Below are 22,201 nucleotides of genomic sequence, written 5' to 3'. Positions count from 1 at the left end.
CACAAGAATGGTAATGGGGGGGAACTGAATGAGGGTCTTTGTTACTAGGTGGCTCCATCCTTGTGCCCTTCAGAAAGCTCCTTTATCACACCATACTAATCACCAACTTTTTTATACTCGTCTCTAATAACACTATTATAATCCTAGAGGTTTCCACTTCAAGTATATAATAAGGCATTGCTGGGGAATTCTGAACCCAACAGTCATGGCTATAGGCTTGTTGGTCATGGTCTTGTTGCCTTCAGGCTCCCCAACCTTGTTGGGAATCTTCTGAACTAAACAGTCAGGGCTACAGGCCTGATGGTCATTGTCTTGCTGCCTTAAGGTTCTCCAAGAAGATTGTGAATCTTCTGAAACTAACAGTCAGGGCTACTTGCCTGATGGTCATGGTCTTATTGCCCTCAGCTTCTCCAACCTTGTTGGGAATCTTCTAAACCCAACAGTTATGGCTACAGGCCTGGTGGTCATGGTCTAGTTGCCTACAGCTTCTTCAACCTTGTTGTGAATATTATGAACCTAACAGTCAGGGTTACAGGCTTGTTGGTCATGGTCTTGTTGTGCTCATATGCTTGAGAAAGGAATGCGGCTATTTCCTCCACCTATAGCCAGCTAGTTCTGAAACGCGTCGCATGTGAATGACGTCACGGCTGGGCGCCGTCCTGTGTTTTCTCCCCAAGCCTCGTTTTTCGATCTGGTTACACGGCCGTGTCTCTCTTCACACCATAGAGGCGGAACGAATGCTGTGGAGACACAGCGCGGCTCAGCCATCCGTATTGATGTCCAGCCTCCCCTCACTGGAACCCCTATCTTTATCTGATGGACTTTTATCACTCCACCGGACTGTGATAGGCATTTTAGCTGAGAGCACTGAAGGAGACTGCACTGCGCTGTGCTCAGCCATTTCTACCCTTTCCCGCCTGGATTTGATGTAGTGCCAGCCATACAGGATCTGCTGTGACCTGCAGTCCAGCACCATCTCCTCAGCCCAGATTATGGACCTGAATGCAACTCCTCTTCCTTTCATGTGAGTGGATATTGTTGTTTAAATAAATTGTTTTATGATACACACTCAGAGGCGCCCTTTTCCTTGTTTATATTTCAGCTTCTCCAACCTTGTTGGGAATCATCTGAACAGAACTGTCAGGCTTACAGGCCAGGTGGTCATGGTCTTGTTGCCCTCAGCTTCTCCAACCGTGTTGGGAATCAATAAACAAGAACATGTGGATGTGTGAAAAATAGACTAGAGAATATGATATTTTCAAGCATACAGTGGTCTGGATTCTTCTACAACATTCATTGTAGGAAAAATGCTTTCTACCAAATATCATTCATCGTCTACCTGATAAGGTCTTGCATAGTTGTGATCTTCCTGTGTGGAATGTCTTGGTCTCTCTGGTGGGTCTCTGTGGCTGGATAACTCCACCATCGTGTCCTGGAACAGATCTTTGTTAACCTCAATCACCTCATCCTCATCATTCTTCTCTTTTATCTCTTCTTTAACATCAACTGTAGGAACATTCAGGTTCCCACTCTGAATATATAATAAAAATGACATCAATTGTATCAATGCAGATGATGTACAGATCCTAATGATACTATCAGTGATTGTTCCTCATCTACCTGATTATGGTGAGGGATGGTGGGATCTTCCTGTGTGGAATCCCGGGAATACAGAGGACGGGGACATCTCTCTGATGGGTTCCTGTTAATAGGTGGTTCAATTGCGACATCCATGTGTCCTTCCAAAAACTCTGTCGTCCCACCAGACTTCTCACCCCCCTCTATATGTTCTTCTTTAACAAGATTATCATCTCTGAGGTTTTCACTCTAAATATACAATAGGAAATTAATTTTAATAAACAAGCTTATGTATAGATCATAACTACCAATAATTGTTCCTCATCTACCTGATGATGGTGAGGGATGGTGTGACCTTCCTGTGTGAAATCCCTTGAATACAGAGGACGGGGACATCTCTCTGGTGGGTTTCTGTTACTAGGTGGATCCATCATATTCTTGTGTCCATCTGAAGGTTCCTCCACCACACCATCTTCCTCCTCTTTATACTCTTCTTGAATACTGATATTTATATCCTTGATGTTTTCATTCATTTTATATAAGGCAACATTTATTGTGACACATATGCTTGAATAAAAATCATAACTACCGGTAATTGTTCATTATCTACCTGATCATGTTGTACGTTGTCCTTCTCTTCATGTGTGTCCATGACGTCCTTGTAGAGATCCTTGTGTCCTTCTAAATACTCCCACTCCTCCATGGAGAAATAGACAGTGACATCCTGACACCTTATAGGAACCTGACACACACAATGATACAGTCACCATCCAGACACATCCCTTGTCTGTTACTGGATAATGTCCCAGAATTCCCAGAATCCTCCTCACCTCTCCTGTCAGCAGCTCCATCATCTTCTTGGTGACTTCAAGAATCTTCTCCATGTTGTGTCTCTCGGGTTTTAGGGAGTCACATGGAGGCACTGTGATGGTCATATGATCACCTGACTTCAGAAGAGGAAATTTCTGTATTGGAGAAACAATAGGAATATCATGTTAGAATCCCAGAATCCTCCTCACCTCTCCGGTCAGGTCTGTGTTTTATTAATAGAGATAAGAGTGATGTCTTGTGACCTCCCAGAATCCTCCTCACCTCTCCGGTCAGGTCTGTGTTTTATTAATAGAGATAAGAGTGATGTCATGTGACCTCCCAGAATCCTCCTCACCTCTCCGGTCAGGTCTGTGTTTTATTAATAGAGATAAGAGTGATGTCTTGTGACCTCCCAGAATCCTCCTCACCTCTCCGGTCAGGTCTGTGTTTTATTAATAGAGATAAGAGTGATGTCATGTGACCTCCCAGAATCCTCCTCACCTCTCCGGTCAGGTCTGTGTTTTATTAATTGAGATAAGAGTGATGTCATGTGACCTCCCAGAATCCTCCTCACCTCTCCGGTCAGGTCTGTGTTTTATTAATAGAGATAAGAGTGATGTCATGTGACCTCCCAGAATCCTCCTCACCTCTCCGCTCAGCAGGTAGATGATCTCCAGGGTGAGGTGTAGTATCTTCTCAGTCATGTCACTCAGATCCTCCTCCATCCTCATTCATGTGATCTATGTGGGTTTCTCTGTAGATGAATAGCGGAGGATTATCTGGACTGTATTAGTTTTACAATATTAGAATGGAAACAGTAATATAAAAAACCAATAGTAGGAAAATATTAGAAATCAGTTCTGCCCATTTTTGGAGTGGACAAGGAGACCGGCACTCCCCGGTCGTGATGGTTTCTGAAGAAGACTTCAGCCGGCTTCAGGGTGCCATTTAGAGAGATAAAAAATTACCTTTACTGGGAGAACTTTTATTTGGATTTGGTCAAACTTTTCAGGTAGACTAATATTTTTTGGTTAACTACGTGAAATAATCTATAATCTGAGGAAATACTGCAAGCGATAGAAACATTTTGGGCAGATAAATAGAATTTAGATTTGTCTGAGTGTACATCAGACTGAAAAGAGGGACATTTAAAGGGCAACACAGGACAGAGTAGTTTGGTTCCTAATAATGGACAGTGATGGGAGTTATGATCAAATAATATCTTATTACCTCCTCTGCTGCCAGTTTCGGCAATGTCTTCCCCTTCTTCTTCCTATTTCACCTCTCGCCTAGAACTTCCTGTATTTTTAAATACTTCCTGTCAGTACCTGACATCACTTCCTGTTTTGTCTGGGTAGAAGTGAGATCACCCCCTTGTGGAGCTCAGAGGAACTGCAGCCCATAGAAACATCTTGTGAATATGGCCCTGTGTTGTGCTGTGTGTATATATACTGTATATTCTTATGCTTGGGGTTACCTCCATTACGACCAAGGTGGGTATAAACGTATTTTTGCTAGGGCTGAGCAGAGGGATTTTGGTTCAGTTGATTTTGCAGTGATAATTTTGCCAAATTCATGTTGTAGTTAGCCTTTCATTTGTCACATAGGCAAATGTTGCTTGCAAAGAACTCTCTACCATGACAAAAACTCTTCCCATTTTGCTTTGCAAAACCTGTGATACTCCTGAATCCACCTCTAGCAACCAATCAGTGATAGAAGGCAGGTTGCCTACAGGTGCACTCGATAGTTAGTGGCTGGCATAGGGGAGGGAAGAGTTAATGTGTGAGTCCTTCAGTTTCTGGGCTTTTTGGATCCAGCCTACTCACCGGTAGGGATGAGCGGCACACCCCCCGGTGTTAGTAGAATTTTGGAGGCGTGGTGGCGGAACAACCTCCAACACTACTGCACCCTGTCCTGCATCCTTCCCAGCTGCCAGAAGAGTCACCCAGTCCGCAGTGAAAGATAAGTAACGTCCCTGTTCATGCCTGCTGGACCATGAGTCAGCGGTAATATGCACCTTACCACTGACCGCCCTGTCCAGCGAGGCCAAGACATTGCCTTCCACATGCCGGTAGAGATCTGGAATCGCCTTCCGTGAGAAAAAGTGGCGTTTGGGAACCTGCCACTGAGGAACCGCACATTCCACAAACTCACGGAAGGGGGCAGAGTCTACCAACTGAAAAGGCAGCAGTTGAAGTGCTAGCAATTTAACCAAGCTAGCATTCAACCAGTGGGCATCTGGATGGCTGGGAGTGAACTTCTTTCGGCGGTGCAGCAGCTGGGGCAGGGAAATTTGCCTGGTACAATCTGACATCGGTGTACCGATAGCAGATTGCCCCCAAGTACTTGGCTGTGACACACCTAATTCTACACCTTCATTCCTCTCAGTGCAGGTCTCAGAGAGGACTGAAGGTATAGTGGGGTTGGAGATCCCAGCTGATGAGGAGCAAGGAGAGGTCCGTTTTGTTCTTTGGTGTGAGTCTTTTAGGTACGCTTGCCAACGAACTGCATGGCAGGTCGATGTATGTCTGGTCAAGCATGTGGTGCCCAAGCGGGAGATTTTTTGGCCACGCGAGATAAGCTTGAGACATATGTTGCAATTAGCAGCGGTGCGATCTGATGCACTCATCTCAAAAAAGGCCCACACCAAAGAACTTTTGGAATAACGCGCAGAGACAGCAGCGCCCTGCACATGCGGAGCTCTGCGGTGTGATGCAGTCAGTGTGCTGCCCTTAAGCTGGCCTCTGGAGGGCATCCTGCCTCGTTGGTGATGTGCTCCTCCTCCTCTCCCCTATCAGGCACCCACGTGGAGTCAGTGACCACATCATCCCCTCCCTCCTCATCACTGGAGCAAACCTGGCAGTATGCTGCAGCTGGGGGAACATGACTGCCAGATTTCTGTCCTTAGGCACCCCCTCTCTCTGGGCTCACGTTACTTCCTTCCTCTAGCTGGGTACCATCATCAGAGCCTTCAAAACGCTGGGCATCCTACTGGAGCATATACTCAACACTGTGGTCAAACAGTTCGGGGGACTCCTCAGGAGGACATGGTGGGGCTAGGGAAGGAGTGACTGATGCCATTGAGCTGAGGGAAGAGGCCGCGTTGGCAGCTGCTTTGCCAGACAAAGTACCCTGAGCCTGGGTGAGAGAGGATGAGGAGGATGAGGACGGCTTGGTCATCCATTATACCAAGTCTTCCGCATTTTGCTGCTCAAGGCGGCCAGCTGCCGAAAAAAAGGACAAGCGTGTCCCACGGCCACGTGCTGATAAAGATGCACCGTTTCCACGACCAGCAATGTTACCTCTAGACACAGAGCCTGCTTGCCCTCTTTTATTGGCTTGTGACTGTCTGTCTCCCCTTGTTGGCCTTCCAGACATACTAATGGCCTGCAGGGAGATGTAGCTGCACAATTGTCACGTACCTTATCGGAGTCTGAAGTGACGAGGTCGACCTCCCTTGTATCTCCAACCCGGGTCCCGCTGAGAGTGGGAACAGAAGGACCCCAAGGAAAGGAGGAACACGAGTGCCTGCAGAAGTAGCCCAGGAAGCTTGAGGCAGATGATGCGACTTTAGGTATGCAGGAAGTCGCAGCTGATCGCAGAAGCGAAGATGCAGCAACTTGGCAGGCAGCTTGGAACCAAACAGGAAACAAGAGCGGAGTCACAGGAATAGCCGGGTTTGGAAGCAGGCGGACAGCAAGGTACCAAATCATTGGGCAGGAGCAGAGTCAAATAGGAAGGTCAGGGAAAGCCAAGGGTCCAGCAACGGGTATCAGGCAGACAAGCAAACACAGGGTACCGGTACAGGAACAGCTGAAGATCAGTCAGCATCTGTTACAGTCAGTGTGCCCTTTAAATAGGCCGTCTGGCGCCAAAGGGCCGCGTGGTCGCGCTCCCGCGGGCGCGCACATTCCTTCGCGCACGCGCACATTCCTTCGCGCACGCACATTGGCGCGTCTGTGATCCGAAGAGTTCTTTACGAACGTATGCGTGCGTGAGTGAACAAAGAACGCAACAGTTCTGTTACAACAATACTACTAAGTATTATTAGTATGAGAACACCAGCAATTGTCTTCAGGTAGCTTTAGGTGCACACTGTGCAGAGGACACAGTACACTAACTGTAAATACTGTAGCTGCCTGCCTGTGGTATTAATAGGATCAGAAGAACACCACCAATTTTCTTCAGGTAGCTTTAGGTGCACACTGTGCAGAGGACACAGTACACTAATTGTAAATACTGTAGTTAATAGGACTAATAGAATCAGAAGAACACCAGCAATTTTCTTCAGGTAGCTGTAAATACTGTAAAAACACCTGCCTGCCTGTCAGTAGGAAGAGAGTAACAGGAACGGATCTAGCTAAACTGAATACAGTGTGTATATATATATATATATACACACACAACACCTAGGATGCATATATATACATAATACACTGTAAGTGCAGCTAACTGACTCGCCTGCCTAATCTAACTTAAATCAAATGACACTGTCTCTCTCTCTCTGTCTCTCTCTCAACGCCGGAACACACTACACAGGGCCGACGTGCAGGCGGCCTTATATAGTGTGGGGCGTGTACTAAACCCCCTGAGCCATGATTGGCCAAAACCACCCTGGCTTTGGCCAATTACGGCTCTCTGTACAGACGGCGCTTTGATTGGCCAAGCATGTGGGTCACAGTGCATGCTTGGCCAATCATCAGCCAGCAATGCACTGCAATGCCGCAGTGAATTAAGGGCTGTGACGCGCCACTCGAATTTGGCGCGAACGGCCCATATCGTTCGTATTTCGACGAACAGTCGAACATGGGATGTTCGAGTTGAACATGGGTTCGACTCGAACTCGAAGCTCATCCCTACTCACCAATGGTGTGAATATGGGAGAAGGCTGGGTTTGAGCTCTCTGGCTCGTTCCCTCTCGGTTCAGATGGGCCACATTGGAAAGGACATACTGTGGCTGCTGTGTCTGAGGCACCAGGGGTTCTGGAGAACAACCAAAACATGGAGAACACCATAATGGACTACTACCTTTCTGAGGTATGCCTGGGCAGCCAGTTGGAGGTAGTTAGGGACGCTACAACACTAGTGTTCATGTTGGACTGTACTATGAAGCTCTTCAGTAAAGTTGTATCAGCTTTTTCTGAGCCTGATCTGAAGTTATTTAAAGGGAGGAATTTTGTTTCTGGTGTATCGAAAGACCCAGGGTCTGTAAAGCACATGTAGGGTATATAGCTCAGCTGCTACAAAAGGTCTACTCGGCAAGTCAAGCAAGAGAAGCAGTGTAGTACTAATCAAGCACTAGTACAAGTCTCAAAGCAACCAGTCATTAGGTGTTGCACCTGGTAAAGGTGACGGGTCCTCCGGTAGCGAGGGGGTTGATGTTCTGGCTCCCTCCCTAGCAGTCAGTTTCCAGGAGCAACCGGAGCCGAACCCACATTACGGAAATCCATGACCTGGTCACATGAGTACGAGATTGAACGAGTTGACAAGTGCACGCATGAGGTCCATACTAGGTGCACAGTGGGACCCCATTCTGTTATAGAGAGTGAGGTAACAGAGGTACTCTGGACTGGTTGAGTGGGTCCCAGCTCAGCAGTGTCCCTCCTAATGCAACATACACCAAGCTACAAGTGCATAGTGACACGGGACAGCACTTTTCAGAGGAACTCTGTATTTTATTACAGCATATAGTGCTACGGCTCATCTCTAAGTCGGGGAATTGCCTTAATGTTAGACTTTCACATGACCACAGTCACCGCCTCGTCCCAGGTCACGGTGAGCAGGATCACAACAAAAGGTACCCCCACGTGCTGGGCGAGAAGGCCCCACCCACAGTGATTATACATTCCCTTCTTTTTATATGCCAACTTCCTGCCTTTACCCCCTTTGTGCATACCTTCCAACTTTAGAACTTGAGAATGAGGGACACTTTAGGAAGAGTGACCTGCGGTGTGCATAAGGTGATGATGTCTGACTCTGCTGACTCTCCACCTGCTATTGAGCCTGACTTCACAAACTTCAACTTCTGCCCAGCCTGACTTTCTGTGTGCTGCTCTGCCCAACTCTGCTGACTCTCCGACCTGCTTTCCAGCCTGACTCTGTTGACTCTCCGACCTGCTGGATTTCGCTGACTGTTCACATGCTGCTCAGCCTTACTCTGCTGATTCTCTACCTGCTGCCCAGCTTGACTTCACTAACTTTGTCTGCTGCCCAGCCTGACTGCCCTGTCTCTCCGTCTGTATCCCAGCTTGAATCTGCTGACTCCCCACCTGCTACCCGGCTTGACTCTGCTAACGCTCTGCCTGCTGCACAGCCTGACTTTACTGACTTTCCACCTGCTGCCCGACTCCACCCTGCTGACTCTATGCCTGCTGCCGAGCCAAGCTCTACAGACTCGCCACCTGTTGCCCAGCCTGACTCCACTGACTCTCCTCCTAGTCTGACTTTGCTTTTTCCACCTGCTCCCCAGCCTTCCTCTTACTTTCTTTCTGCTGCCCATTCCGATTTCACCTACTCTCCACCTGCTGGCCAACTCCACCCTGCTGACTCTGTGCCTGCTGCTAAGCCAAGCTCTAGACTCACCACCTGTTGCCCAGCCTGACTCCACTGACTCTCCTCCTAGTCTGACTTTGCTTTTTCCACCTGCTCCCCAGCCTTCCTCCTCTTACTTTCTTTCTGCTGCCCATTCCGATTCCATGGACTCTCCACCTGCTACCCAGCTTGACTCCAATGATTCTTTGCCAGCTGCCAAGTCTGACTCTGCTGACCTTCCACCTGCTCCCCAATCTGACCCTGCCGACACTTGACCTGCTGCCCAGCCTGACTCCACTGACTCTCCACTTCCTGACTAGTCTAACTGCTAATCTTGCCCTCTACCCAGCTTGACTTTCTACCTGCTGCCCATTTGGATTCCGCAGACTTTACACCTGCTGCCCAGCCTTACTCTGCTGATTCTCTGCCCGCTGCCCAGGCTGACCCCCCTAACTTTCTGCCTGTATTCCAGCTTTACACTACTGAGTCCTGACTCCCCACCTGTAGCCCAGCTTGACTCTGATGTCTCTTTACCTGCAGCCAAATCTGACTCTGTATGCTGCCCAAACTGACCTTGCTGACTCCCTGCTTGCTGCCGAGCCAAAGTCTGCTGATTTCATGCTGCACAGCCAAACTTTGCTGATCTATCTTCTGAGGCCTTGTATCCCGATTTGGCTTCTGAGGTCCTGAAGTCTCACCCAGACTCTGCGACCCAGATATAAGATATAAGGGACCCGGGTAACCGGATGGTTAACTAGACCTAGCTGGCAGTCAATTCATACCAGGCCAACCCCATGCAAAATTCAAGAAAAAAAAAAGGAGTGTGGGGTCACCCAAAAATAATTATAGCAGACTGTTATCTGAGCATACAGACTAGCTAATCTGCTGAGGACCTTCATTTACTCTCAGCTGTTACCCTGCTGTGGGTCTATGTGAAGAGACAATACCAGATATGGCTAAAGTGTCTTTGCAAGTGCATGTGACTGTATAAAATGGACTAACATAGTGCTGGCCAAGTCCTGGAAGGTCTGCAGGGTGTAAACAGTGTAGCACCAACTGACCCCCAAAGTGTCCGCAGATGGGAGGGTAAGGGTACAGGATACCCATGAACAAGGAAACTCCAGAAAAGGCAAAAACAAAAGTGCTTACGGTCTTCCCAGATGGAAAATCTTGAAGCTGACCTGGCATTCTCGACTTTAAGTCATTAAATCAGCTGCCAACACCCTTGGGAGAAGACACCATACTCCAGTGAGATCCAAGCTTTTTTGGCACCTCAAGACATCTGGAGGTCCTCCATGACTCCTCAATCCCCCATGTTACACAAGCTAGGCCTCAAACCCAGGCCTTTGCCCAGGAGACACGTTCGGCTTGTTTCGTTCCGAATTGAAATTTGGACAAAATTTTCATTATTCGGAGATTTGGATGTATCCAATAAAAAATAAGAATGAAATTGAAAGAATATGGACGCCTTCCGAAATTCAAACTTCAACTAGAATAGAACCAACTATTTTTTCCCAATGAATTTCAATTGAGAGCAGAACCATTAATTCACCACTAAATTTAAATAGACACTCCTGCCTATGGCAGGGTGGCTACAACAGTTACCAACAAATGATTGTCAAGTACCAGTTCCTGAAATCAGTGGAACACCATCCTGTACCCTTAGATGACTTCTCCCCAGCCACCAGTTCTGCACTTGGATCAGTTGATCGCCGATGTTCCTGGCTACTTGACAGAGTGGGAAGCTGTTTTTCGGCCAACTTCTCCTACACTATATTACCAAAAGTATTGGGACACCTGCCTTTACACGCGCATGAACTTTAATGGCATCCCAGTCTTAGTCCGTAGGGTTCAATATTGAGTTGGCCCACCCTTTGCAGCTATAACAGCTTCAACTCTTCTGGGAAGGCCGTCCACAAGGTTTAGGAGTGTGGCATGGCCATTTTTGAATGCCATTGACCAGATATGACCATGTGACTATGATGTCACCCTCATCTCTGCCCCTTGGTTATCTGTGGCTGTAGGGTGGGAAATTCCCGGGGCTGCAGCTGATTGGGATGGTGGCCAGCTTCAGGTGGAATGTGCGTTTTGAACCTATAAATATCTGTAAAGTTGAGCGATATTGTGAATATTATTCAGGCATCGTATATGACTTGCTATACGAAAAAAGGCTTTGTGTTTTCATGCTGAACTTTCATCGTGGTACAATCTATATGGAATAAAAAAGTCCTAACCCCTTTATTACCACCGTACATCTTTAAATGGTGGCTTGGAAGAAGGTTCTTTACCCAATGACATTTATAACCACCACTGGGCAAACTCTGCACTGGCTAGAGGAAGTGTACTGAGTCGATCCGAGTAGCTCTGTACCTTGTCAATTTGAGTGGCTCTGTACCTTGCAGTGTACCAAGTCAATCCGAGTGGCTCTGTACCTTGCAGTGTACCAAGTCGATCCGAGTGGCTCTGTACCTTGCAGTGTACCAAGTCGATCCGAGTGGCTCTGTACCTTGCAGTGTACCAAGTCGATCCGGGTGGCTCTGTACCTTGCAGTGTACCAAGTTGATCCGAGTGGCTCTGTACCTTGTCAATCTGAGTGGCTCCGTACCTTGCAGTGTACTGAGTCAATCCGGGTGGCTCTGTACCTTGCGCTGCACTGAATAGATCCGAGTGGCTCTGTACCTTGCAGTGTAGCAAGTCGATCAGAGTGGCTCTGTACCTTGTCAATCTGAGTGTCTCTGTACCTTGCAGTACACCAAATCGATCAGAGTGGCTCTGTACCTTGCAGTGTAGCGATTCGATCTTAGTGGCTCTGTACCCTGCAGTGTATCGAGTCAATCTGATTGGTACCGCAATTGGTATTAATGTTTTTTTTAACCCTTTCACCCCCCCCTTTCTGTACACCTGATTATCATCTCATTATCTCTTTATGTGACCATATATTAACCCCTTACCCTCCCTTGTCCTGCACACTGACCCCTTCTCCATCCTCTGTGTAGGACCCATAGCATAAGGCTGCTCAGGCCTTAGGGTGCCAGGAGGAGGAGGAGGAGGGGATCTGAACCTCACCAGCCACTTACTGAGAATTCGTATTTGTAACCCCTTCCCCGCCGCCTGTACACACCAGTATTTGCACTGGGGGCGCTCCGCACACTTTCGCCATGTAGATAAAAATCCTTGCACCTCCCCTGCATACAATCGCCAAGCCCTGTGTTTGAACCTCCTCATCACCATCATGATTTTTATATTTCACAAAAATTGTGGCAAAAAATAAAATGAAGTCACATCGGGGTGTCTACTTTCCAATATGGGGGTTTTCATACCGCCCGACATTTTTATTTATATATGTTTTATAACAGAAAAAAGGTGTACAACAAAATATGATTCATATACAACACATTTCCCGCACTCAGGAAACTAATACTACTAGCGGGTTCTGTGGGTTCTCTGATGTCTGGTAAGATTTGACTTATGTAAGAAACTTTTCCCGCACTCAGGGCAGGAGTGCGGCTTCTCCCCCGTGTGAGATTTCTGATGTTTGACAAGGACTGATTTCCATGCAAAACATTTCCCGCACTCAGGGCAGGAGTACAGCCTCTCCCTGGTGTGAGATTTCTGATGTTTAACAAGATCTGATTGATCTGCGTAACATTTTCCGCACTCAGAGCAGGAGTGCGGCTTCTCCTTGATGTGAGATTTCTGATGTGTGGCAAGATTTGATTTACATACGTAACTTTTCCCGCACTCAGGGCAGGAGTGCGGCTTTTCCCCTGCGTGAGATTTTTGATGATTGACAAGATCTGATTTCCGTAGATAACATTTCCCGCACTCAGAACAGGGAAACGGCTGTCTCGGCGTATGGCGTACAATACGATGTCTATTAGCACCAGACCTACATGAAAAACTTTTTCCACACTCAGGACAGCAATATGGCTTCTCCCCTGTGTGACGCTTCTGATGCACAACAAGGCTGCGCTTTTGTGAAAAACATTTCCCGCACTCGGAGCAGCTATACGGCTTCTCCCCTGTGTGACTTTTTATATGATACTTAAGAACTGATTCCTTTCTAAAACATTTTCCGCACTCGGGGCAGGCATGCGACTTCTCCCCTATGTGCACTCTCCGATGACTGTAAAAATATGACTTGTGAGAGAAACGTTTGCCGCACTCAGGGCAGCCATAGGGCTTCTCCCCAGTGTGAGATCTCTGATGTAAAACAAGTCCTTCTTCACTTACAAAACATTTCTTGCACTCAGGGCAGGAATATGTCTTCTCCCTCATGTGAGATCTTTGATGTAGAGCAAGTCTTGATTTCCGTGAGAAACATTTCCCGCACTTAAGGCAGGAATACGGCTTCTCCCCTGTGTGACATTTTATATGATCATTAAGACTTGTTTTCCTTCCAAAACCTTTTCCGCACTCGGGGCAGGCATACGGCTCCTCACCCGTGTGACATCTTTGATGCTCAACCATGTCTGATTTCCTTGAGAAACATTTCCCGCACTCAGAGCAGGAATACGGCCTCTCCCCGGTGTGAGATCTCTGATGTACAATAAGGTCTGATTTCTTTGAGAAACATTTCCCGCACTCAGGGCAGGAATGCGGCTTCTCCCCGGTGTGAGATCTTTGATGTACAACAAGCCCTGATTTCTGTGAGAAACATTTTCCGCACTTAAGGCAGGAATACGGCTTCTCGCCTGTGTGAGTTCTCTGATGTCTGACCATTTGTGTTTTATGTAGAAAATATTTCCCGCACTCAGAACAGGTAAGAAGTTTACTCGGCTTGTGAGACCCCTGATGTATAAAAAGACCTAAACCAGAGCTAAAACTTTCCCCGCACTCAGGACAAGGAAATGTCTTCTCCCCCTGAATCCCGGCACCATCCCTCACAGTACGAGGTTGCTCAGAGTCAGAGGGATTCCATGGTCTATCCACACTGTGAAGTCCACCATCCATAGTGGAGCTCATTGGCTTTTCTCCTCCACAATCTCCTGTGATGTCCTCATCTTCCATTTTACAACCTGGAGATAAAGTGAGACGATCCTTTGAGGGTTTTTCCATGGCGTGTCCTGGAAAAATATAAAAATATCATCAATAGATATGAGAGGGTTAGTTCACTTCCATCAAGATTCCATCTGGATCAGGTAGATATGAGTGAGGAGATGTTCTCTGTGGATGTCCCAACCAGCTGGGACTCTCCCCCCTCTTCAGTCAAAGGGCCTTTGGTCCTCCTCCCAGATCACTTCTACATTTACACAGCCTTGTCAGAAGAGCAGGAACCAATGGGGACTGGGAGGTCCATGCTCTTTATACAACCACAAGCCTAGGCACTGGGTCATGTGATCTGATAAACAAGAAGTTCAGACCATACCATAGTACCAAGTAGAAGAAGTGACCATAGGCCTAGGCTTCTGTAGCTTCGTTTCTGCCCTTCTCTGGACCAATTAGTGTGGAGTAACAGAGCAGAGATAAGAGAAGAATATATTACGGCTCACCTGTGCTGATCTCTGTAGAAGTGTCCTCCTCTATGAATGTCCTCGTCATTCCAGCCTCCTCCGTATATTGCTGATCATTCCTCACATACGTCTCTTCTACTTCATCCTAAACCAACAGAATGGCAGCAAAAGAAAAGGTTTTCATACTTTTTGTATTAAAAAACAGTCAGGTTATACTGCCGCCTACTGAAGGTTGAGACACTTTCAAACAGAAAAATTGTAAGCAATCCCCCATATAACCCCTTCTCTACCGAGTATGCCTTTGTTTTTTGGAAAAGCAGTACCAAGGGCAAAAGCAAAAAAACACAAAAGGTTTGGGACCTGTGTCCCTCAATGGACTCCAAGAATTAGATGTTATGGTAAACATACAAAGAAAAATTGCCCACAGGACTTTGTGAGGCCCAAAGATGTTATGATAAGTTGAGGGTGGTTATGGTGTCCATTGAGGGATGCAGGAATTCAGATACAATCGGGACATCCAAAAGCAATCCAACCAGTCAGGGAGGGAAGGTTCCATAAGAAGGCCTTATGTACACTTGCTTGAAAATGTGGCATTGGGCACGCTTTTTGTAAAGCACTCTGAATGCCAACCAAAGCTCCAGTTTCTAAATAAAATGGTGACCTCATAGTCCTGGTCACTCGTGTTTGCTTTGCTTCACTTTCTTGGTACTTTAAAGCATCTCCAAAGCCTCCATAGAAGTCTATGACAACGCTTGCTTACAGCACCTGCCGCATTTGAGAGGCTTTTATTCAGCGTTAGCTTCGCTTTGTTTTGGAGGTATTGCAGGTGTGAGATCTCCCAGGATGCACTGGGAAATCAACAAGTGAACTGGAAAGACCTCATCAGCAGTCACTTCGGGTTCATGTACTGTATATATATTCTGCCAGTGTCTGGTGCAGACGTCACATCTGGTGTGCAGGGTGGAGCAGCAGGAAGGTGAGTGAGGTTCGGTCTGTAGCAGAGCAACTAGCATGGAGTGGAGAAATTAGCAGGCGGCACACGTGGTGTGCAACATGGGAACACTCTAGAGGAAGGTGAGCAGGGACCGGAGAGAGAGAATTTAGTGGCGGAGGATCAGCAGAGTTGGGGGTTACTACTGAGTGGAGGATCAGCAGAGCTGGGGGTTACTACTGAGCGGAGGATCAGCAGAGTTGGGGGTTACTACTGAGTGGAGGATCAGCAGAGCTGGGGGTTACTACTGAGCGGAGGATCAGCAGAGTTGGGGGTTACTACTGAGTGGAGGATCAGCAGAGTTGGGGGTTACTACTGAGTGGAGGATCAGCAGAGCCGGGGGGGTTACTACTGAGTGGAGGATCAGCAGAGCTGGGGGTTATACTGAGTGGAGGATCAGCAGAGCTGGGGGTTACTACTGAGCGGAGGATCAGAGTTGGGGGTTACTACTGAGTGGAGGATCAGCAGAGCCGGGGGGGTTACTACTGAGTGGAGGATCAGCAGAGCCGGGGGGGGGGTTACTACTGAGTGGAGGATCAGCAGAGCCGGGGGGGGTTACTACTGAGTGGAGGATCAGCAGAGCCGGGGGGGGTTACTACTGAGTGGAGGATCAGCAGAGCCGGGGGTTACTACTGAGTGGAGGATCAGCAGAGCCGGGGGTCTACTACTGAGTGGAGGATCAGCAGAGCTGGGTGTTACTACTGAGTAGGGATGAGCCGTGGTTTGATATATATTGATATATATATATATATTTGATATACACACATATACACACACTAGACCTAACCGAGTGTCCCCGTCCCTTCTGAAGTCATGTGTTGATAGGGGGCCAGGTCATCCGGTTACATCAGCGGGTGGCCCCGCCCTTGCCAATATAAGAGCTGTCACAGCGAAAAGACAGCAGTAAGCGGGACGCCCCCCATGGAGGCGGAGTGTTTTCGCATTTTTTTCTATTTTTCGGGTCCGTCTGCGCCGTGATTGACAATGGATTGACATTGCGGGACACAGTTATTGCGGGACTTGTCAATAACTGTGTATTGTGGTTTTTACTTTTTGACAGTTTTTTAGTAAATGGGTAGGGGTACAATGTACCCCATACCCATTCACATGGGGGGGTCGGGATCTGGGGGTCCCCTTGTTAAATGGGGCTTCCAGATTCCGATAAGCCCCCGCCCGCAGACCCCCACAACAAATGGCCAGGATTACTACTGAGTTGAGGGTTGGCAAAGCTGGGGTTGTACTGAGTGGGGCATTAGCGGAGCTGAATAGTACTACTAAGCAGGGGATCTGCTGAATTATGGTACCTCAGGCTGGTGTGAATGAACACCAGATGAACAAGCAGATGGACAAACCACTCACTGAACACCTGTGGGTGACTCTTGGGGGTTGACAGATGAACTCTGCCAGACCTGCCCAACCTTAGTACAGATCAGGGGTCTCCAAACTTTTGAAACAAAGGGCCAGTTTACTGCCCTTTAAACTTAGGGGGGCTGAACTGTGGCCAAATGGGAGTAGAAAATGCCCTGGACATGGTTGAAGTAAACAATGCCATAGGCTTGGTGTTTAGGGGGAGTAAAAAAAAAATGTACATAGTGGTGTCAGTAGGAGTAATGGTGCCCCAACATTGGTGTCAGTGGGAGGAATAGTGCCCCAAGGGCCGGGTAAAGGCAAGCAATCAGACACATTCGTCCCACCGGCCATAATTTGTAGACCACTGGTATAGATCATGATTCTTATAATATCCTGACCCCTCCCAGTCCAGTGAAGCATCCAAAGTCATGAAGCGAGGGACAGGAACCTTAGCCACACTGCTAAGAACATAGGCCTGATTAAATCTAGAACGGAAGAAGGGATATGGTGACTCTTCCTTAGGAGGCTATGGATCATCCACAGAAGCAGGTCCTATCTCCAGGTGATCAAATCCTAAGAACGTCCCCAGACATACTCAGTTTCCAACAGGTGGTACCTTCCGCAGCAACAAAGGGATCAGACTACTTCTACAATGGTGAGAATTCCCAAACCTTCACAGAGGTGAAGGTCTTGCAAACCTAGATGATTCCCAATGGAGTCCAATTCAGGAAATGGACTAAAAACAAGATCCTCCGAGCAAGAGAAGACCACCTGTTCTGGTGAATCAGATCACCCGGGGCAAGGAAAAGGCCACCACATTCGCCAAAGGAGACGGACAGGTCACAATTTCCTGGGGAGACCATACCAAAGTTTGCTCCCTTAATGTCCCACAGACCCCTGATGGGGAAGAAGGGGAAATTCCCTGACAGGTAATGCAGGGTCCAAATAAACACAGGGTAGATATTTTTTATGGAGGGTTTAAGATAAACGGCCTTGTCTGTTGGTGATTAAGATTTACTGAGGATAACCATCTAAGGGGCTCTAAGGTTGAAGAACTTATATTTTTCAGAAGGGTTTGACTGCAGGGGGCAAAAGAGCTGGCCATCTTTAAGAAAGGTCATCTGAGCATTCTATATAAGGGATGCCAGGAATGCACCAGGGTAGCAACCAAGCCTAGTACTCCAAGAAGTAGCAGAATCCCAAAAAGAGCATTGCAGGGCTAGGTCCTTATTAGAGCATTAGAGCAGAAACTGGTTCCAGATGACCCTGTAGATCAGGGAGCTCCTCTGAAGAGGAGGGCATCTGAGGGGCGCCTGGTACCAAGAAGCATTTAAAAGTATCCAGAGATACAGAGTTATCCTGAAGCTGGCAACAGAAGTGCAGATGGAGTATCATGCCAAAAGTCAAGTCCCCTTTTTGCACAGGAAAATGGATTCCAGGGTGTGTTGAACACAGGAGGGCCTGGGAAGATACAGTAACCTGTGCAATAGCACAAGAATTGTAATGGGGGGAAACTGAGAGTCTTTACTAGGTGGCTCCATCCTTGTGCCCTTCAGAAAGCTCCTTTATAACACCATACTAATCACCAACTTTTTTTATACTATTCTCTAATAACACTATTATAATCCTAGAGCTTTCCACTTCAAGTATATAATAAGACATTGTTGGGGAATTCAGAACCCAACAGTCATGGCTATAGGCTTGGTGGTCATGGTCTTGCTGCCCTAGGGTTCTCCAACAAGGCTGGGAATCTTCTGAAACTAACAGTCTACTTGCCTGATGCTTATGGTCTTGCTGCCCTCAGCTTCTCCACCCTTGTTGGGAATCTTTTGAACCCAACAGTTATGGCTTTAGGCTTGGTGGTCATGGTCTTGTTGCCCACAGCTTCTTCAACCTTGTTGGGAATATTCTGAACCCCACAGTCAGGGTTACAGGCTTGTTGGTCATGGTCTTGTTGTGCTCAACTTCTCCAACCTTGTTGGGAATTGTCTGAACCCAACAGTCAGGCTTACAGGCCTGGTGGTCATGGTCTTGTTGCACTCAGCTTCTCCAACCGTGTTGGGAATCAAAAAACAAGAACATGTGGATGTGTGAAAAGTATAGTTTGTTGCATGAGAACTAATAAGAGAGACTCTGGGTTATCTTGCTCAAAGTGAGCGTGTTATGTCCAAATAATGAGTCTGTATTCTGGAAATGATGAGTTTTGGAGATCCATGGGGCTAGATAATTGGGTTTGGCCGGCTTTATTGAGGAGTGTGTCATATGTTAATCAGATTCTTTGCACAAATTATCAAAATTGTGTATATATATATATATATAAATAAAAACTCACACACACACACACACACACACACACACACACACACACACACACACACACACATATATATACAGGGCTGGACTGGGGCAAAAATGTGGCCCTGGACTTTATCCAGACCGGCCCAGGGCACAGCACATCAAGCCACATCAGGGCACAAGGCACATCTGGATACAAGGCACATCAGTGCACAGCATATCAGGGTACAGCACATCAGGGTACAGGGCACAACACATCAGGGTACAGAGCCCAGCACATCAGCATATAGGGCACATCAGGGCACAACACATCAGGGTACAGAGCCCAGCACATCAGCGTATAGGGCACAACACATCAGGGTACAGAGCCCAGCACATCAGCGTATAGGGCACATCAGGGTACAGAGCCCAGCACATCAGCGTATAGGGCACATCAGGGTACAGAGCCCAGCACATCAGCGTATAGGGCACATCAGGGTACAGAGCCCAGCAGATCAGCATATAGGGCACAACACATCAGGGTACAGAGCCCAGCACATCAGCGTATAGGGCACATCAGGGTACAGAGCCCAGCACATCAGCATATAGGGCACAACACATCAGGGTACAGAGCCCAGCACATCAGCGTATAGGGCACATCAGGGTACAGAGCCCAGCACATCAGCATATAGGGCACAACACATCAGGGTACAGAGCCCAGCACATCAGCGTATAGGGCACATCAGGGTACAGAGCCCAGCACATCAGCATATAGGGCACAACACATCAGGGTACAGAGCCCAGCACATCAGCGTATAGGGCACAACACATCAGGGTACAGGTCACAGTACATCAGGGCACACGACATTGAGGCACAGGACATCGGGGCACATCAGGGCACGGGGCACAGGGCCACAAGGCACATCATGGCACATCAGGGCACATGGCACATTATGGGACACATCAGGGCACGGGGCAGATCAGGGCACATCAGGGCACGGGGCACATCAGGGCATATTATGGCACATCAGGGCACATAGCACATCAGGGCACATTATGGCACATCAGGGCACATGGCACATTATGGGGCACATCAGGGCACGGGGCACATAGCACATCAGGGCACATTATGGGGCACATCAGGGCACATTATGGGGCACATAGCACATCAGGGCACATTATGGGGCACATCAGGGCACATTATGGGGCTCATCCGGGCACATAGCACATCAGGGCACTGGGCACATAGCACATCAGGGCACATAGCACATCAGGGCATGAGGCACATTATGGGGCACATCAGGGCACATTATGGGGCACATCAGGACACATAGCACATCAGGGCACATTATGGGGCACATTATGGGGCTCATCGGGGCACATAACACATCAGGGCACATAGCACATCAGGGCACTGGGCACATAGCACATCAGGGCATGAGGCACATTATGGGGCACATCAGGGCACATTATGGGGCACATCAGGGCACATTATGGGGCACATCAGGGCACATTATGGGGCACATCAGGACACATAGCACATCAGGGCACATTATGGGGCACATCAGGGCACATTATGGGGCTCATCGGGGCACATAACACATCAGGGCACATAGCACATCGCACATGGCACATTAGGGCATAGGGCACATCAGGGCACATAGCACATCGCACATGGCACATTAGGGCATAGGGCACATCAGGGCACATAGCACATCAGGGCACATAGCACATCGCACATGGCACATTAGGGCATAGGGCACATCAGGGCACATAGCACATCAGGGCACATAGCACATCAGGGCACATGGCACCTCAGGGGGCACATGATCGGGGCACATTGTGTCCCCTGATGTGCCCTATATCACCAGCATCTTACTAGACAGTATGCAGAGTAGCGCAGGAAGAGTGTGTAGTAGTAAGTTCTCTCTCTCATGTCACGCAGCGCTGTTCACTCCCCGGTAGCCCCTCCTCTTCTCGTCTATCCCAGATGATCTTACAAGCCAATGGGAATAGACGAGAAGAGAGGAGGGGAGCGAACAGCGCTGCGTGACATGAGAGACTGAACTTACTACACACGCTTCCTGCTCTACTCTGCATACTGGCTTACGATCTACCCGTCAGGCGACAGCTGTCGGCGGTTGACGGGTAGATCGCCGTGCACCGCAGAAACTGGCCCACACTGAGCCATCGGCCCACGGGGAATCTCCCGGTAGTCTCGATGGCCAGTCCATCCCTATATATATATATATATATATTATATGAAATGTAAGCTATTTAGCACTTTCCTCTTTTTGCCACATATATGAGTTCAATTGACTACTCAGATGATATTTTCAAGCACACAGTGGTCTGGATTCTTCTATAACATTCATTGTAGGAAACATGCTTGTGTATAAATCAGAACTACCAAATATCATTCATCATCTACCTGATAAGGTCTTGCGTAGTTGTGATCTTCCTGTGTGGAATGTCTTGGTCTCTCTGGTGGGTCTCTGTGGCTGGATAACTCCACCATGGTGTCCTGGAACAGATCTTTGTTAACTTCCTCAATCACCCCACCCTCATCATCCTCCTCTTTTATCTCTTCTTTAACATCAACTGTAGGAACATTCAGGTTTCCACTCTGAATATATAAAAAAAAAATACATCAATTGTATCAATGCAGATAATGTACAGATCCTAATGATACTATCAGTGATTGTTCCTCATCTACCTGATAATGGTGAGGGATGGTGTGACCTTCCTGTGTGGAATCCCGGGAATACAGAGGACGGGGACATCTCTCTGGTGGGTTTATGTTATTAGGTGGCTCCATCATATCCTTGTGTCCATCTGAATACTCCTTCATTACACCATATTCCTTGTCCACTTGCTCGTACTCTTCTTTAATAACACTATTATAATCCTCAAGGTTTCCACTCTGAATATATAATAAAACATTTATTGTAAGAAACATTATTGTGTATAGGTCATAACTATTCATAATTGTTCCTCATCTACCTGATGATGGTGAGGGATGGTGGGATCTTCCTGTGTGGAATCCCGGGAATACAGAGGACATCTCTGTGATGGGTTCCTGTTAATAGGTGGTTCAATTGTGACATCCATGTGTCCTTCCAAAAACCCTGTCATCACACCAGACTTCTCATCCCCCTCTATATGTTCTTCTTTAACAAGATTATCATCTCCGAGGTTTCCACTCTAAATATAC

At 47.6% G+C, this 22,201-nt stretch overlaps 3 protein-coding genes across 4 annotated transcripts in view; 1 reads left to right on the top strand and 2 right to left on the bottom strand.

Annotated features, from left to right (window-relative positions):
* LOC141104988 (uncharacterized) overlaps nucleotides 1–22,201 on the top strand; it is a 443,832-nt gene that overhangs the window by 119,503 nt on the left and 302,128 nt on the right. The gene's annotated exons all lie outside the window — the stretch shown is intronic.
* LOC141104761 (uncharacterized) overlaps nucleotides 1–22,201 on the bottom strand; it is a 54,286-nt gene that overhangs the window by 3,267 nt on the left and 28,818 nt on the right. The window contains exons 6-10 of one of the 2 annotated variants that reach the window (XM_073594477.1): nucleotides 21,991–22,191; nucleotides 21,704–21,910; nucleotides 21,419–21,613; nucleotides 14,412–14,517; nucleotides 12,410–13,985 (exon numbers count right to left, since the gene is read on the bottom strand). In XM_073594477.1, the coding sequence (XP_073450578.1) occupies nucleotides 12,410–13,985; nucleotides 14,412–14,517; nucleotides 21,419–21,613; nucleotides 21,704–21,910; nucleotides 21,991–22,191 (2,285 nt within the window). Of the gene's footprint in view, nucleotides 1–12,210; nucleotides 13,986–14,411; nucleotides 14,518–21,418; nucleotides 21,614–21,703; nucleotides 21,911–21,990; nucleotides 22,192–22,201 lie in introns of those variants that run through there. The other variant, XM_073594476.1, reaches the window with a different exon arrangement.
* On the bottom strand, nucleotides 1,930–3,716 carry LOC141104951 (gastrula zinc finger protein XlCGF66.1-like). The gene is made up of 5 exons (XM_073594759.1): nucleotides 3,619–3,716; nucleotides 3,036–3,142; nucleotides 2,409–2,543; nucleotides 2,189–2,320; nucleotides 1,930–2,079 (listed from the first exon to the last, which is right to left on the bottom strand). The coding sequence occupies exons 2-5, from the start codon at nucleotides 3,117–3,119 to the stop codon at nucleotides 2,062–2,064; spliced, it is 369 nt and encodes a 122-aa protein (XP_073450860.1). The 5' UTR covers nucleotides 3,120–3,142; nucleotides 3,619–3,716; the 3' UTR covers nucleotides 1,930–2,061.

Source organism: Aquarana catesbeiana, linkage group LG08, assembly GCF_042186555.1.
Source record: "Aquarana catesbeiana isolate 2022-GZ linkage group LG08, ASM4218655v1, whole genome shotgun sequence".
Taxonomy (NCBI): Eukaryota; Metazoa; Chordata; class Amphibia; order Anura; family Ranidae; genus Aquarana; species Aquarana catesbeiana.
This window is presented reverse-complemented; position numbering and strand designations above follow the sequence as displayed.